The sequence below is a fragment of the Anolis sagrei genome, chromosome X (assembly GCF_037176765.1).
Source record: "Anolis sagrei isolate rAnoSag1 chromosome X, rAnoSag1.mat, whole genome shotgun sequence".
Taxonomy (NCBI): Eukaryota; Metazoa; Chordata; class Lepidosauria; order Squamata; family Dactyloidae; genus Anolis; species Anolis sagrei.
In genome coordinates, this window is record NC_090034.1 from 102,003,002 (window position 1) to 102,019,433 (window position 16,432).

At 45.7% G+C, this 16,432-nt stretch overlaps 1 protein-coding gene across 3 annotated transcripts in view; it reads right to left on the reverse strand.

Annotated features, from left to right (window-relative positions):
- Positions 1-15,382, reverse strand: part of LOC137094961 (RNA-binding protein Nova-2-like) — a 69,212-nt gene extending 53,830 nt beyond the window's left edge. The window contains exon 1 of one of the 3 annotated variants that reach the window (XM_067461017.1): positions 14,486-15,382. In XM_067461017.1, coding sequence (XP_067317118.1) covers positions 14,486-14,726 — 241 coding nt within the window. In that variant the 5' untranslated portion in view covers positions 14,727-15,382. Of the gene's footprint in view, positions 1-9,670; positions 9,745-10,062; positions 10,129-14,485 lie in introns of those variants that run through there. The other 2 variants (XM_067461019.1, XM_067461018.1) reach the window with 2 other exon arrangements.
- Positions 15,383-16,432: the final 1,050 nt, after the last annotated feature.

Consider the following 16,432-nt stretch of genomic DNA (forward strand, 5'->3'; position numbering starts at 1 on the left):
GCTTCAGGTTGCACTGAGCCATCAGGAGAGGCAGATAGTAAATATCTATTGTTGTTGTTACTATTATTATTATACTACAGTATAAGTAGCTTCAGGTTGCACTGAGACATCTGGAGAGGCAGATAATAAATATCTATTATTATTGTTACTATTATTATTATACTACAGTATAAGTAGCTTCAGGTTGCCTCAAGCCATCAGGAGAGGCAGATCTATTATTATTATTATTGTTGTTGTTATTATTATTATTGCCAACCTAGCAGTCTGAAAACATGCAAATGTGAGTAGATCAATAGGTACCCTTCTGTCGGGAAAGTAACAGCGCTCTATGCGGTCATGCTGACTACATGACCTTGGAAGTGTCTATGGACAACGCCGGCTCTTAGGCTTAGAAATGTAGATGAGCACCAACCCACAGAGTTGGACACAACTGGACTTAATGTCAGGGGAAAACCTTTACCATTATTATTATTATTATTATTATTATTATTATTATTCAGCTGTATAAGTAGCTTCAGATTGCCTCGAGCCATCGGGAGAAACAGATAAATAATAATAATAAAAATAATAATAATAATAATTATTATTATTATTATGATAATAATAATAATTTATCTGTTTCTCCCGATGGCTCGAGGCAACCTGGAGCTACTTTTACTGTAGAATTATTATTATTATTATTATTATTATTATTATTATTCTACAATAAAAGTAGCTCCAGGTTGCCTCGAGCCATCGGGAGAAACAGATAAATTATTATTATTATTATTATTATTATCATTCTTATTATTATTATTCTATAGTATAAGTAGCTTCAGGTTGCCTCGAGCCATCGGGAGAAACAGATAAATAATAATAATAATAATAATAATAATAATAATAATAGTTGTTGTTATTATTATTATTATTATTATTATTATTATTATTATTATTCTACAGTAAAAGTAGCTCCAAGTTGCCTCGAGCCATCAGGAGAGGCAGATAATAAATAACATTATTTATTTGCTTGTTTATTTATTATACTACAGTATAAGTAGCTTCAGGTTGTTGGTCAATTTATGGTGGTCTCCCATGAAGTTCATAAGGTTTTCTTAGGCAAGGGATCCACTGAGATTGTTTTGCCAGCTCCTTCCTTTGAAATTATCTCCAGCAGCACTTGGCATTCTTCATTGGTGATCTCCAATCCAAGCACTAACGAGGATCGACCCTGCTTAGATCCCAAAATCAGATGGGATCCAGTACCTTTTAGGGTTTTTTAGAGAAAACATGGAATATAACTAGCAGAAAGTGCAATGCTACGGTCCCTCGATTTAGGATCAGCCACTCAGGATCCTTGATTCCCGCCATCCAATCATGTGCCTGAAATGCTGATCATTTCTATCCCTTTTGGAGCCTGAAAACACATTGTCCCAGGTAGATCAGGACACAGATTTTCAGTTTCCTGCCAGACTGGCTCAGGGCCATCTTAATGGCATTCGCTATTTACGCCATTCACTCTCAATTACAGTGGGACCTCAGTATCCACTGGGTTTGGGTCCTGGACCTCCTGTGGATACCGAAATCCATATATGCCCCATTATATATACAGTGGCATAATAAATATGGTATACTTTATACAAAATGGCAAAATCAAGGTTTGCATTTTAGAATTTTAATTTTTTTTAAATAGTTTGTATTCTTTTATTTTTGTATTTGCAAGACTTTGATGGTTGAATTTGTGGATACAGACTCCATGAAGGACGAATTGTATGGGACACTAGCCGTTCCCTGCCACACGTTGCTGTGGCCCAGTCTGTGTATACATGCTTTGTGTGTATATATATGTGTGTATATGTGTATATATGTGTATATATGTGTGTTTGCATACATATATGTATTTTTTTTGGCTTTTAAAATCTATTATGTTGTGTTTTTCAGTGTTTTTATGAGTGATGGTCACTCGTTGGCCTGATAGGTGTATTGTGTCCAAATTTGGTGCCAATTCATCCAGTGTTTTTTGAGTTATGTTAATCCCACAAACGAACATTACATTTTTATTTATTTACTAGCCGTCCCCTGCACGCGTTGCTGTGGCCCACATGGGGGTTCTGTGTGGGAGGGTTGGCCCAATTCTATCGTTGGTGGGGTTCAGAATGCTCTTTGATTGTAGGTGAACTATAAATCCCAGCAACTACAACTCTCAAATGTCAAGATTCTATTTTCTCCAAACTCCACCAGTGTTCATATTGAGTATTTGTGTAGAGTTTGGTCCAGATCCATCATTGTTTGAGTCCACAGTGATCTCTGGATGTAGGTGAACTACAACTCCAACACCAAACCCTTCCAGTATTTTCTGTGGGTCATGGGAGAACTGTGTGCCAAGTTCGGTTCAATTCCATCATTGGTGGGGTTCAGAATGCTCTTTGATTGTAGGTGAACTATAAATCCCAGCAACTACAACTACCAAATGACAAAATCATTTTTTTGGAGTGAAGGACATACATTGGGTTGTTAGGTGTCTTGTGTCCAAATTTGGTGTCAATCCGTCCAGTGGTTTTTGAGTTCTGTTAATCCCACAAACGAACATTACATTATTATTTATATTTATATAGATTTATTTACTATATTTGTATACCGCTCTTTTCAGCCCTCAGGCGATTCAGGGCGATTTACAATGGCAATGATTCAGTACCCAAAAACACCATAAAACATTTGAAAACATTAACACATAATATAAAACCATAACAAGAATATTAAAAAAATAGATCATTTGCGTCTCTTAATAAAAAGCATTGTCCCATCTCGTCATCCAGTCGTTCCAATTCCTATGTCTTTTACCTTCTATAGATTAACGTCTACTCCTGACCTTAAACCCTGAAAATTATTATACTTATTATTATTTCCCCATATTAATTAAACCCAAAATAAACACAGGGAAGTGTCTGCATCGAAGGGCCAGCCTCATTTTTGACCAGGGAGTCATAGAATCATAGAATCAAAGAGTTGGAAGAGACCTCCTGGGCCATCCAGTCCAACCCCATTCTGCCAAGAAGCAGGAATATTGCATTCAAATCACCCCTGACAGATGGCCATCCAGCCTCTGTTTAAAAGCTTCCAAAGAAGGAGCCTCCACCACACTCCAAGGCAGAGAGTTCCACTGCTGAACGGCTCTCACAGTCAGGAAGTTCTTCCTCATGTTCAGACGGAACTTCCTCTCTTGTAGTTTGAAGACATTGTTCCGCGTCTTAGTCTCCAAGGAAGCAGAAAACAAGCTTGCTCCCTCCTCCCTATGACTTCCTTTTACATATTTACACATGGCTATCATATCACCTCTCAGCCTTCTCTTCTTCAGGCTAAATATGCCCAGCTCCTTAAGCCGCTCCTCATAGGGCTTGGTCTTCAGACCCTTGATCATTTTAGTCCTAAATAGTGCTGTATTGTTAATATAGAGTCCTAAATACCTAAAGAGACCAAATCTCATCTGTGTTTCGAAGCCAAGCAAAGTCAGTCCTGATCACCAATGAATATCAGGTCTATTTGAGAGGAAGGAACTCTCCAAACCACCTCTGGCCTAAGAAAACCCTATAAATTAGATTAGGAAGAACTTATGGATCATAAGAGCTGTTCAAGGGTGAAATGGACTGCTCTAGACCAGTGGTTCTCAACCTACCTAATGCCATGACCCCTTAATATGTTGTGGTGACCCCCAACCATAACATTACATATCTTTAATTTCGCTACTGTTATGAATCCTCATGTAACTATCTGATATGCAGGATGGATTTTCATTCACTGGAGCAAATTTGGCACAAATAACCAATACGTTTGAATACTGGTGAGGTTGGGGGAGATTTATGTTGTCATTTGGGAGTTGTAGTTGCTGGGATTTATAGTTCACCTACAATAAAAGAGAATTCTGAACTCCACCAAATCAGACCTGGCCACACAGAACTCCCATGACCAACAGAAAATGCTAGAACGTCTTGGTGGGCATTGACCTTGAGTTTGGGAGTTGTAGTTCACCTAAATCCAGAGAGTGCTGTGGGCTCAAACAATGATCGATCTGGACCAAACTTGGCACGAACACTCAATATGTCCAAATGTGGACTCTGGTGGAGTTTGGGAAAAATAGACCTTGACATTTTGGAGTTGTAGTTGCTGGGATTTATAGTTCTCCTACAATTGAAGAGCATTCTGAACTCCACCGATGGAATTGGACCAAACTTGGCACACAGAACTGCCATGACCAACAGAAAATACTGGAAAGGGTTAGTGGGCAGTGTCCTTTGGTTTTGGAGTTGTAGTTCATCTACATCCAGAGATCACTGTGGACTAAAACAATGATGGATCTGGACCAAAATCTACAAGAATACTGTGGGCTCAAACAATGATCGATCTGGACCAAACTTGGCACGAACACTCAATATGCCCAAATGTGAACACTGGTGGAGTTTGGGGAAAATAGATCTTGACATTTGGGAGTTGTAGTTGCTGGGATTTATAGTTCACCTACAATCAAAGAGCATTCTGAACCCCACCAATGATAGAATTGGGCCAAAATTCCCACACAGAACCCCATGACCAACAGAAAATATTGTATATTCTGACGTTATTTGGGGATCCCTCTGATGCCCCCTCGCAACTCCCTCAGGTGTCCTGACCCCCAGGTTGAGAAACACTGCTCCAGACAGTGGGCAGAATTCGGATCACCATCTTTCAAAGTGCTTTAGATGCGTGTTCCTGCATTGACAAGGGTTGGACTAGATGGCCTTTGGGATCCCTTCCGACATGATGGTCGTATTCTCACCAATAGACTTAACCTGTTCAGGCCCTTTTAAATGGATCATAGGCATAAGTGGGAAGAGATCAGAGCTAAGGCTCATCTTCACTGACCATTATTTAATGTGGTTTCATACCAGGATCGAACAAAGTCGTTTTGTCGTGCAGGCAATGACACAGTTTGAGGACTGCACACAAGGCAGAGGAGAACAGAGCTCAGGCTCCATCCATACTGACTATTTAATGCAGTTTCATACTTGTATTGAAGAAAGTGGTTTCATTTTGCAGGCAATGACATAAGAATCCAGTTTGATGGCGATTCCACAAACCCATAGAGCACCGGTGCGCATTAAGGGCTTCCTTTTGAATTTGTGGGAGTTCATTGTCTGACCACTGCAGTATGAAATGGCCAGTGTAGATGGGGCCTAAAGACAGATCTATACTTTTGAACCAGCACAGACCCATATAATGCAGCATAGATGGTGCCTGGGTCTACCACACTGACTCTACGATGCATACATTGAGCAGATGGGGCGGGAAAGGCAGGTGCATAGGCGCCGGCGCATGCAACCCTTGTCTGGTTTTGTCAGGTCTCCCTCCAGCTCCTCTCCGCCCCTCTCCTTCTCCAATGCGCAAAAGTAGGTCAGGTTCAGGCCCTCGTCTTCGCCAGGCCCCCGACCGGACCCGATGACCAGCTGCGGGAACAGGGTGATGCCGCTCACGTCGCCGGCTGCGTGCGTGTGAAGGGATGTATGCGGGACAGTTTGGAACAAGACCTGTTATGTCTAAGCTGAGGCTGGATTATCAGGCTGCCTCTCCCCCCGCTTCTCCTCCCTTTCCCCCAAACAGAACAGCTGTAAACAGCTGCAAAAGCTCTGCTCCGAAATGACAAATCCCGAGATCAAGAATTATAACCCTTTGGCCCCTTCTGCTGCCCCATTTCCATCCATTGACATGATCAAAATGCTCAATATGCACCCTCTGAATGCCCCAAATTGCCCCATTAATCCTCTGCCATCCCATTTTCCCAGCTGCTTTTAAAACGTCCCGGTTTCCTCCCACTGCCCCATCTTTGTCCTCAGCTTACTTTGATTGCTGCAAAACGTCATTTGGATTCAATTAACTGTATATAGGAAGGGGACTACCCTTTCTCGGTGTGTATACACTGTAGAAATAACACAGCTCATCAATGTTGAACCGCTGTGGCTCAATGCTATGGAATCCTGGGATTTGTAGTTTGGTGAGGCACCAGCACTCTGTGGCAGAGAAAGCTATAGGTTTCCCTCTGACATTAAGTCCAGTTGTTCCCGACTCCAGGGTGTGGTGGTCATCTCCATTTCTAAGCCAAAGAGCCGGCGTTGTCCGTAGACACCTCCAAGGTCATGTGGCCGGCATGACTGCATGGAGCACTGTTACCTTCCCACTGGAGTGGTACCTATTGCTCTACTCACATTTACATGTTTTCGAACTGCTAGGTTGGCAGAAGCTGGGGTTGACAGCGGAAGCTTACGCCGCTCCCCGGAATCGAACCTGTGACCTTTTGGTCAACAAGCTCTGCAGCTCAGCAGCTCAGCGCTTTAACGCACTGTGCCACCGGGAGCTCCTAGAGAAAGCTATAGGCCTTGTCAAACTACCGCTTCTGTGATTCCATAGCATTGAGCAATGCAATTAAAGTGGTGTCAAACTGCATTAATTCTACAGTGTAGATGCATCTCCCAGTAGGGTTAGGCAAAAGCAAACTGCTGCAGTTGCTCCTAGTTTGCCTCTACTTTCTGTTTTGATTACTTTTTCCTATCATCACCATACTGTGATGTTTCTAAAAGGTTGGAAGGCTTGAAAGGGAAGAGACAGGCGGCAAAATTAAGTCTCAGAACCCATCTTTCTGTAGGAAAACATTGGATTTTGATTACTTATCTGTCTTGACAGTCTTGGGGAGAAAGGACTTTCTGACCAGGGACGATGGGCATTCTCATGCAATCACTGGAAGCCTACAAACATACCCTTTGGCTTTTTATTTTATTTTTTAGCAGAGGCTGGACATAGGTAAAGGTAAAGGTTTTCCCATGACATTAAGTCCAGTTGTGTCCGACTCTGGGAGTTGGTGCTCATCTCCATTTCTAAGCCAAAGAGCCGGTGTTGTTCGTAGACACCTCCAAGGTCATGACTGCATGGAGTGCCGTTACCTTCCCATCAGAGCGGTACCTATTGTTCTACTCACATTTGCATGTTTTCGAACTGCTAGGTTGGCAGAAACTGGGGCTAACAGCGGGAGCTCACACTGCTCCCCGGATTCGAACCTGCGACCTTTCGGTCAGCAAGTTCAGCAGCTCAGCACTTTTGCTAGGTTGGCAGAAGCTGGGGTTAACAGTGGGAGCTCACGCTGCTCCCCGGATTCGAACCTGCGACCTTTCGGTCAGCAAGTTCAGCAGCTCAGTGCTTTTGCTAGGTTGGCAGAAGCTGGGGTTAACAGTGGGAGCTCACGCTGCTCCTCGGATTCTAACCTGCGACCTTTCGGTCAGCAAGTTCAGCAGCTCAGAGCTTTAACCCACTATTCAAAGGTTGGACATACCTGGCCTATTTCTGCAAAGTCTATGGATCCCATACGGCCAGGAATATTTTGGGATGCCAGAAGGTGTCACAGAAGTTTAGGATATTTGGTTGCAAAAATAGTGGTGGTTTTGTGCAATCAATGGGGATGTAGCTTGGAATACATTTGGGGATATATTGTGGTCCAAATCCCTAATTTTCCCAAGCTCTGCATTGTACCCAACACATCTATGGGCCGCATCACACTACACAATGGCAGGACTATTATTCCAACCTAAGTGCTACTATTTCATCTTATAGAATCCTGTAAAATGCAGTTAGATATTTCGGGCAAAGTGGTCCATTGCTTCCAAACCAAACAACACCCAAAAATGTAACCCTGGCATTAAAAGTGGAATAATAGCACTATATTAGTGTGATGTGAATGGGACCCATGCCTTTTTCCCCTTTAGGACAATTCTAATATGCAATGCAATTAAAATAGGAAATATCTCAAAATATTTGGAAGCTTGTCATTACCTTCCCACTATCTTAAGGTTTCTTTCCACATCTCCTGGCCAGTATCAGAACTGGAAACTCACTATACTGAGTATGTCCAAATACCCACAAGCCATAATCCTCTCCCTGCAAGCAAACAAATAAATGGCATCGCACTTCAGTGCAAAAGAGTGAGTCATTCCCATGGACTTGCTAGATTGCCCATTTTATTTGGGATCTGATCATCTGAGGTGCTTCCCTGATGCCAGGAACTATCTTTTCTCTAAGGCCTTATGCCTTTTATATGTTCTTTGCCAAGATTTGCCTGAGATAGTTCCAATGCATCCTCTGCCATCCCATTTATTCTTGCGATTTATAAAATGTCCCAGTTTTAATCCCCTCTTCCCTCCTTTGCTCTCAGCTTACTTCAATTGCTGCAAACAGAGCTTGAACCCAATAAATTCTTAAGTGGGGAAAGCATAAGACGGGGAGGAATCATGCCTTCCCAGGAGGCTCATGCAAAAGCAAACTGCTGCAAACAGCATCAATAGCCTTTTTCTATCTTGAACATCTTCTGATGCTGCTTAAGATGGCGAAGGAGGATGAAGAAAGAGGAGGAAAGATCAACATTTGCATTAGATGTCTCAGGCCCTACCTACACTGCCATATAATCCAGTTTCTGAATCATGTTTCTGTGCTTAGAACTGGATTATATGGCCGTGTAGACTCGGGGCCCTTCTACACTGACGATCAAATCAGATAATCCACATTATCTGCTTTGAACAGGATTATATGAGTCTATACTGCCATATAATCCAGATCAAGGCAGATAATCTGGATACAGAAATTGGATTATATGGCAGCGTGGATCCAGGCTCAATCTGTTTCCTGACTCAGACAGGTGTGTAACTCACCTGGCTCCCTCCTTTCCTTTCCTTTACCTCCCTCCCTTCCTTTCCTTCCTTCCTTCTTCTCTTTCTCTCTTGTGATGCTTTGTTGCAAGGTTTCCCTTGTAGCCATCAACCTACATGAGGTTTTACTTCCTTCCCACTTGTGCCTCAATCCTCATCCATCCCATGGAGCACAAACCCTCTTTTTCGGTGCTTGCAAATGGCCTACGATGGGCCTGCTTTCGCCCCCACCCGTCGAAAGGAGAGCCTAGCAAAAGAGCCGCTTTTGCAGCCATTTTGGGGAAAAAGAGGCACTCCTAAGCAGGAGAGAGGCCGTTGCAAAAGTAAAGCCAGAGGAGCGCTTTTGGGGGGAAAGGAGAACGGCAATGGCTGCGCCAAGGTCACCGAAGGGAGGTCGGGAGCCGGACCCGTGCCTTCCAACCTTGACTTTGGGGCTGCCTATGCTAAGGCTGGGGAATGGAGAAGGATGTGTTTGTGTGCATCCTCTGCAACACAACCCTGACAATGGCCACCCTGGCGCTGACCACTCCACAATGATGGGGATCCCACAAAAGCCGACAGTCGCGGAGGAGACAGCGGGGGGCTTTATGCTCCTCCGGCCAAGGCTCCTGCTGTCGGGTGACGTCGGCTCTTCCCACGGCCGGCCGGGAAAGGCCTGGAGCCCAAAGGGGACGTCCTGGTCTCGGTGGAAGTCCCCAAGAGGCACAACAATCTGCCCCTTTCCTTCGCCGTCACATCGGATCACACAGACGCCACGTTGGAGATGTGGCCTCCCTTGCCTCCCAGCCGTCGCCCTCCCTTTCGCCGGTCCCACCCCGTTTGACCTTCACCCGAGATATGACACAAAGGCAGACCGACTACGGCAGATGCACACATACGTATATATGGCAGAAACACACAGACGTGTATGTATATATATACACCCATACGCAAAAGGAGAGACTGGGACCCCCCCCCCCCCTCCCCAAAGCACTAACCTGCCGTGGGGCCTGCATGGTGTGTCCTCCCGGCCATTGGTACCTCCTTTTGGGGCGACGCGCACCAGGTACCACTAAGGCGTCCCCTCCATCTCCGTCACACTCCTTCTCCCACGTCCCCCCCCCTTTCTTTTCCCTCCCGCAGCACCATCAATGCTTCTTCCCCCTTCTTCTCCCTCCCCCAAATCCATCACTGGAAGCAGCCCAAAAAAAGGGCCAATCCTCCTCAACCCCAACCTGTCACCGCTGGCGAAGGAAAACAAGCCGGGGACACATAAAGGGGGATAATCGAACCATCATAAGAGGCAAAGGCAGGCAGGAGATTTCCGTACCTCTATACATACCGTACATACATACAGACACATATACATGCATAGTCTATCCACACCCACCAGATCTTCCTGCCATCTCCTTCCCAACGCAGCCAGTCTCCTAAGAAGACATGCTTAGCATATTTCTAGATCTCTCTCTCTCTCTCTCTCTCTTCTGCTTCGCTCCCGCCCTGCTTTCCTCAAACTATACAACCGCAGACACACTTTGGTTAAACCCCATTTTCCTCATAAATAGGGGAGACCCCCCCCCCCCCCAAATGGATGCTCTTTCGGATGCAACCTTTATGGCTTCTCCAATGCTGAGCATCTCCAAATGTTAATGACATCTGGAGGGTGAGTGTATGTGCATGAGGGACAGAGAGAGAAACCGCTCATGTGTGTCCATCTATTCTCTCATCATTCCAAGCCATGAAACCGAAAGACATCCGATAAGTATAATATGATCATAAAGATAATGAGAACTGGACAGGGACAGAGAAGGGAATGGCGATGGGCAGCGATTGCTATGTTTTCAAAGGCAACGAAGGAACCAAAATCTGGCACAAGAGAGATAGAACGTGGCACATTATAAACGCCTATCTCAGTATCAATTGGAATTCAAATGCAAGGAAGCACCAATCTGAATTTTTCATACATATACATACATACATATGCATATCTAAAGCTCGGAAATGCTTCCAAGCCCCGAGTATTTGCATTCAGCCCACTATCCACCATCTCCCATTAATCCCTGGATCTGCACAACTGCCCTTTTCAACATCCCGGCCGATCTGGCGTCCCCTTTTTCACGTTCAGCCTTTCACATCCTTCCCGTCTCCATTTCCTTAGACAGATGGGAAGGCGGGGTAGACTGCTTTTCCATAGTCTATATGTGGGAAGAGGGGGGGGGGATTTTCCACCCTTCACCCCCCCCCCCTCGTTCCGCGAAATCGTACATTTATTCCAACCGACTCCATTTTGACAGAACAGGCAGCATAGATACAGACTATGGAAAGCTTTCGCGTCGAAGGGCTGGAGGATGGGATGGAGGCAGGATATACATTTTATCCTCCTTGGGAGAAATAAAATGGTGCATTTGATAGGAGTTGGATTGAGCCAGATTTAGGACAGTTTGTGGGAGGAATGGTGACGAAGACATGCATTGAATCGCCGAAATCTTAAGGGACCGAACCAGAAAGGATTTGCACCTAGCTCTTGAATCCTACAAAGGAATTGTTATTTTTTGTAGGAGGATATGGAAGATAAGAAAGAGGAGTACATTCATAGGCTCTGCTCCTGACAAGAGAGTGGATGAGAGAGAGAAAAAGAACGAGAGATGGTTGCAAAGAGATGAAAGAAAGGACAGATGGAGGCAGGAGAGATATAGGGTCCACACAAGGGGGTCGGTTTTGGTGCAGAGATGGAGAAAACAGTCTCTGCTTAGCACACAAGAGGCAGGGATGGAGCAAAGGGGATATTTATGGGGTGGATAAAGGGGTCCCAATGTTCTTTGTGGTGAGATGAAAAGACCAGGCCTTTCAAGGGACCAGTTTGGAGAGCCAAACAAAAAGGAACACAACTATCTGTTATTTTTGTGATTCTGTCTCCACCATAATTGAGGGATACAAAGAGGATGCTGGATAGATTTGAAGGGCCAAATTGACCCAAAGGAAACAAAGAAGAGAAATATCTCTACTTTGAAAGGGAAGCATTAGGAGGAAAGTCAACATTGAGGGAGGCCTCTCCACCATCACATTCGACCAAAGAAAAGGAAGAAAAATTGCTATCCTCGCCTTGCAATGGAGATATTTATTTGGAAGTCGGCAGCAAGGGTAGCATTTGGGAACCTTTCTCCATCATCACAAAATATTTCAAATCTAGTCTTTCTCTCCTCTATGTGCCGTCACTCGCCTCCTTTAAAGGAGGAAAGGGATAGATCTGAAAGGCCAAATGTCCAGCAAGAATGAATTGGAAAGATCTACGATGCTATGCTTTCATTTCTACCCTTGGAAGTGAGATATTAAGAGTGAGGATGACAAGGGGAAAGGAAAATCATATTTGTGAGATTCACATTCTCATGGGATGGCTTTGTGAGGGAGGTTTGGGAGAGAAGAAAGGGACAGGCCTTTGGAGAGAGAGGGGGGGACCTATTTGAAGGGTCAAAGAAAGGGAAACATCTGCCATTCTATTCTTCCACCTTGCAAGGCAAGAAAGGCGGCAGCGAGGGTGACATTTGGGACTCTTTCTCCATCCCATTATATCCAACCTTAACCTAGCCTTTCTCCCCCTGTATGTGCTATCCATCACCCCGCTCCTTGAAAGAGGAGGATGCAATATTTGAAGGGCCCAAAGAAAAGAAACAAGAGATCGAATCCCTCTAATGCCTTCCACCTTAGAAACAGAGATCTCTACGGATCCAAGGCTTCCATCTCCAGCTTGGGAAGGAGATATTCGGAGCGAGGGCGACAGGGGCAAAAGGGGAAAGAGAAAGAATATTTTGGGGGTGGGGGATAAAGAGAGAGAATATTTGTGGGGTGGATAAAGAAGTCCACAAGTCCATGGTTTTGGAGAGATTTAGGACAGGCCTATCAGGGTGGGGGACCTATACGAAAGGGTGAATGGAAAGAAAGAGAAATCTTGGCCATTCTTGGTAAGGAGATATTTGGAGCGAGGGTGACAGGGGCAAAGGGGGAAAGAGAGAGAATATTTGGGGGGGGGGGGAATAAAGAGAGAGAATATTTGTGGGGTGGATAAAGAGGTCCACAAGTCCATGGTTTTGGAGAGATTTGGGGCAGGCCTATCAGGGTGGGGGACCTATACAAAGGGCTGAAAGGAAAGAAAGAGAAATCTCTTCCATTCTTGGGAAGGAGATATTTGGAGCGAGGGTGACAGGGGCAAAAGGGAAAAGAGAGAGAATATTGGGGGGGGGGGGGGATAAAGAGGTCCAAAAGCCCATGGTTTTGGGGAGATTTTGGACAGGCCTTTCAATTGAGGGGGGAACCTATGTGAAGAGCTAAATGGAAAGAAAAAGAAATCTCTGCCATTCTTGGGAAGGAGATATTCGGAGCGAGGGTGACACAGGCAAAGGGGGAAAGAGAGAGAATATTTATGGGGTGGATAAAGAGAGATAATATTTGTGGGGTGGATAAAGAGGTCCACAAGCCCATGGTTATGGAGACATTTTGGACAGACCTTTCAAGGGAAGGGGGAAACCTATATGAAGGGCTGAATTGAAAGAAAGAGAAATCTCTGCCATTCTTGGGAAGGAGATATTCGGAGCGAGGGTGACACATGCAAAAGCGGAAAGGGAGGGAATATTTATGGGGAGGGGGATAAAGAGGTCCACAAGTCCATGGTTTTGGGGAGAGATTTTGGACAGGCCTTTCAAGTGAGGGGGGATCCTATGTGAAGGAGTAAATGGAAAGAAAGAGAAATCTCTGCCATTCTTGGGAAGGAGATACTCGGAGCGAGGGTGACACAGGCAAAAGGGGAAAGAGAAGAGAATATTTATGGGGAGGGGGATAAAGAGAGATAATATTTGTGGGGTGGATAAAGAGGTCCACAAGTCCATGGTTTTGGAAACATTTTGGACAGACCTTTCAAGGGAAGGGGGGAACCTATATGAAGGGCTGAATGGAAAGAAAGAGAATTCTCTGCCATTCTTGGGAAGGAGATATTCGGAGCGAAGGTGACACAGGCAAAAGGGGAAAGAGCGAGAATATTTATGGGGAGGGGGATAAAGAGGTATACAAGTCCAGGATTTTGGGGAGAGATTTTGGACAGGCCTTTCAAGTGAGGGGAGATCCTATGTGAAGGACTAAATGGAAAGAAAGAGAAATCTCTGCCATTCTTGGGGAGGAGATATTCGGAGCGAGGGTGACACGGGCAAAGGGGGAAAGAGAAGAGAATATTTGTGGGGAGGGGGATAAAGAGGTCCACAAGTCCAGGATTTTGGGGAGAGATTTTAGACAGGCCTTTCAAGTGAGGGGGAAACCTATGTGAAGGACTAAATGGAAAGAAAGAGAAATCTCTGCCATTCTTGGGGAGGAGATATTCGGAGCGAGGTGACACAGGCAAAGGGGGAAAGAGAGAGAATATTTATGGGGAGGGGGATAAAGAGGTCCACAAGTCCATGGTTTGGGGGAGAGATTTTGGACAGGCCTTTCAAGTGAGGGGGAAACCTATGTGAAGGACTAAATGGAAAGAAAGAGAAATTTCTGCCATTCTTGGGGAGGAGATATTCGGAGCGAGGGTGACACAGGCAAAAGCGGAAAGAGAAGAGAATATTTGTGGAGGGGAGGATAAAGAGGTCCACAAGTCCACGGTTTTGGACTCCACCTTGCAAGAGAGGTAGATGGTGATGGTGGTGATGGTGATGGTAGTGGTGATGATGGTGTGATGTTCATGGTGGTGATGGTGATGGTGATGATGATGATGATAATAATAACAATAACAGTATCCATATTTGGAGTGACATTTCAACCCCGGCTCGTCTTCCACTCACCGCCAGTGTTGCTCCTCTTGGTGCTGATGGCCTCGGTGGGTGTCTCCAGAGGCCTCTTCCTGGAGTCGGGGGGCTCCGAATCCATGTGGGGAGCCTGCGAAGGGGCCTGTGGGCTGGTGTGGCTCTGGGCCTGGGCCTGGGACCCTCCGGGGGCCTGCGGCGGAGGCTGCGGCGGCTGTTGCTGTGGCGCCGGAGGGAAGAGGCCGTTCTGATGCACCGATCCGCCTGCCATCATCTTCATCCCGAGGGCGCGGAGGACTTCCCCTCCGCGGTACCCGAGAAACTCCAGCAGGGGGAGGAGGGAGCCAGGAAAGAGGGAGAAAAAAACACAGAGAAAGAAAGAAAGAAGGGGGAAAAAGGGGGAGAAAGATGGGGAGAAAGATGCTCCAAAAGGATGCTGGTGGGTCTGGACCAAAGTGCCCTAGAGGTCAGGCCTTGGAAGGGGTCAGGCCTGGGCTCTTGTCCTGAGCATCCCTAGTTTTGAGAGGCAAGGGCAACAAAGCAAGAAGGGAAGAAGAAGAAGAGGAGGAGGAGGAAGAGAAAGAAGCAAAGGGAGGGATGGATTGGAGGATGCTGATACCCGAAAGAAGCCAAGGGAAGGATGGAGGATGCTGATACCCAGCTTGGGTTGGGAAATGTGCAAAGAGGGTGATGGAGGGATGGCTTGGAGAGGGATCGTAGGAAGGGAAAGGGTGCAAAGGAGGGCAAGCGAGGGTCCAGGGAGAGGAAGGGGAGCTGCGGCCGGCCTCAACGCTTGCTTCTCCTCCTCCTCCTCCTTCAGCGCATCCCTCTTGTAGCCTGTCCTGGATGGCAATGGAGCCCAGAGCCCAGCCCAGCCCCTGACGTTGGAGGAAAGAGAGAAAGAGAGAGACCCACCTCCCTCCCTCCTTCCCTCCCTTTGAGCAGATTTGCAGCCCAAGCTGACAAGGGGGGGGGGGGAGAGAAAGGGGGAGGAAGAAGAGGAAGAGAGAGGAGCTATTCTTTGCCTTTGGGGGCTTGGCAGAGAGGAGGGGGAAGCAGGTGGGAGGGAATGAAGGAAGGAGAGAGAAAGGGAGGAAGAGGAGAGAGGCAGCTGGGCGCTTGGGGGCAAAGGAAAGGGGGTTCCCAGCCCCCTTTTTTATGGCCTAGGCATCACTAAAAAGCCTCCCCCCTTGTGACATATCATTATTCTTATTCTTCCAGAAGGGAACTCCTATTCATTCACGTGGAGGAAGCCTCAGAAAGGCCATCCGCTTGGTCTAAGGCTTCCAAAGGACCCGGCAAGGGGGAAAAAGAAAAGAAAGGACAGTTGAAGTACCAAAGAAACCACTAAGACAGAAACAACAACAACAATAATCATAACAACAACTATAAATAAAGCTTCCAAACATATTTGAGTCTACTGCGTAGGATTCGGGAGGGTCCAACTTCGATGTCCAACTTCATGGCAAAGTGTCTTTCTTTGGTGAAGTCGGTGAGAGTAATATCCTGTCGCCTGACTTTGATTTTCTCGCGGCTAATCCTCTATTTTTATTATTTTGCTTTCATTGGCAGCAGCTGGACACCGGGCACATTCTGGTTTTAATTTCCAAAATGGGCACATTGGCATAGATAGATAGATAGATAGATAGATAGATTGATATATTGATATATTGCTATACTGTATATGACATGGTCCCTAGATCCATAGAAAATGCAAACAAACTCACTATCGTATTGTCGAAGGCTTTCATGGCTGGAATCACTGGGTTGTTGTAGGTTTTTCGGGCTGCATGGTCATGGTCTAGAGCAGTGGTTCTCAACCTTCCTAATGCCGTGACCCCTGAATCCAGCCCCTCATGTTGTGGTGACCCCCAACCATAACATTGTTTTTGTTGCTACTTCATAACAGTCATTTTACTACTGTTATAAATCATAATCTAAATATCAGATATGCAAGATGTATTTTCATTCACTGGACCAAACTGG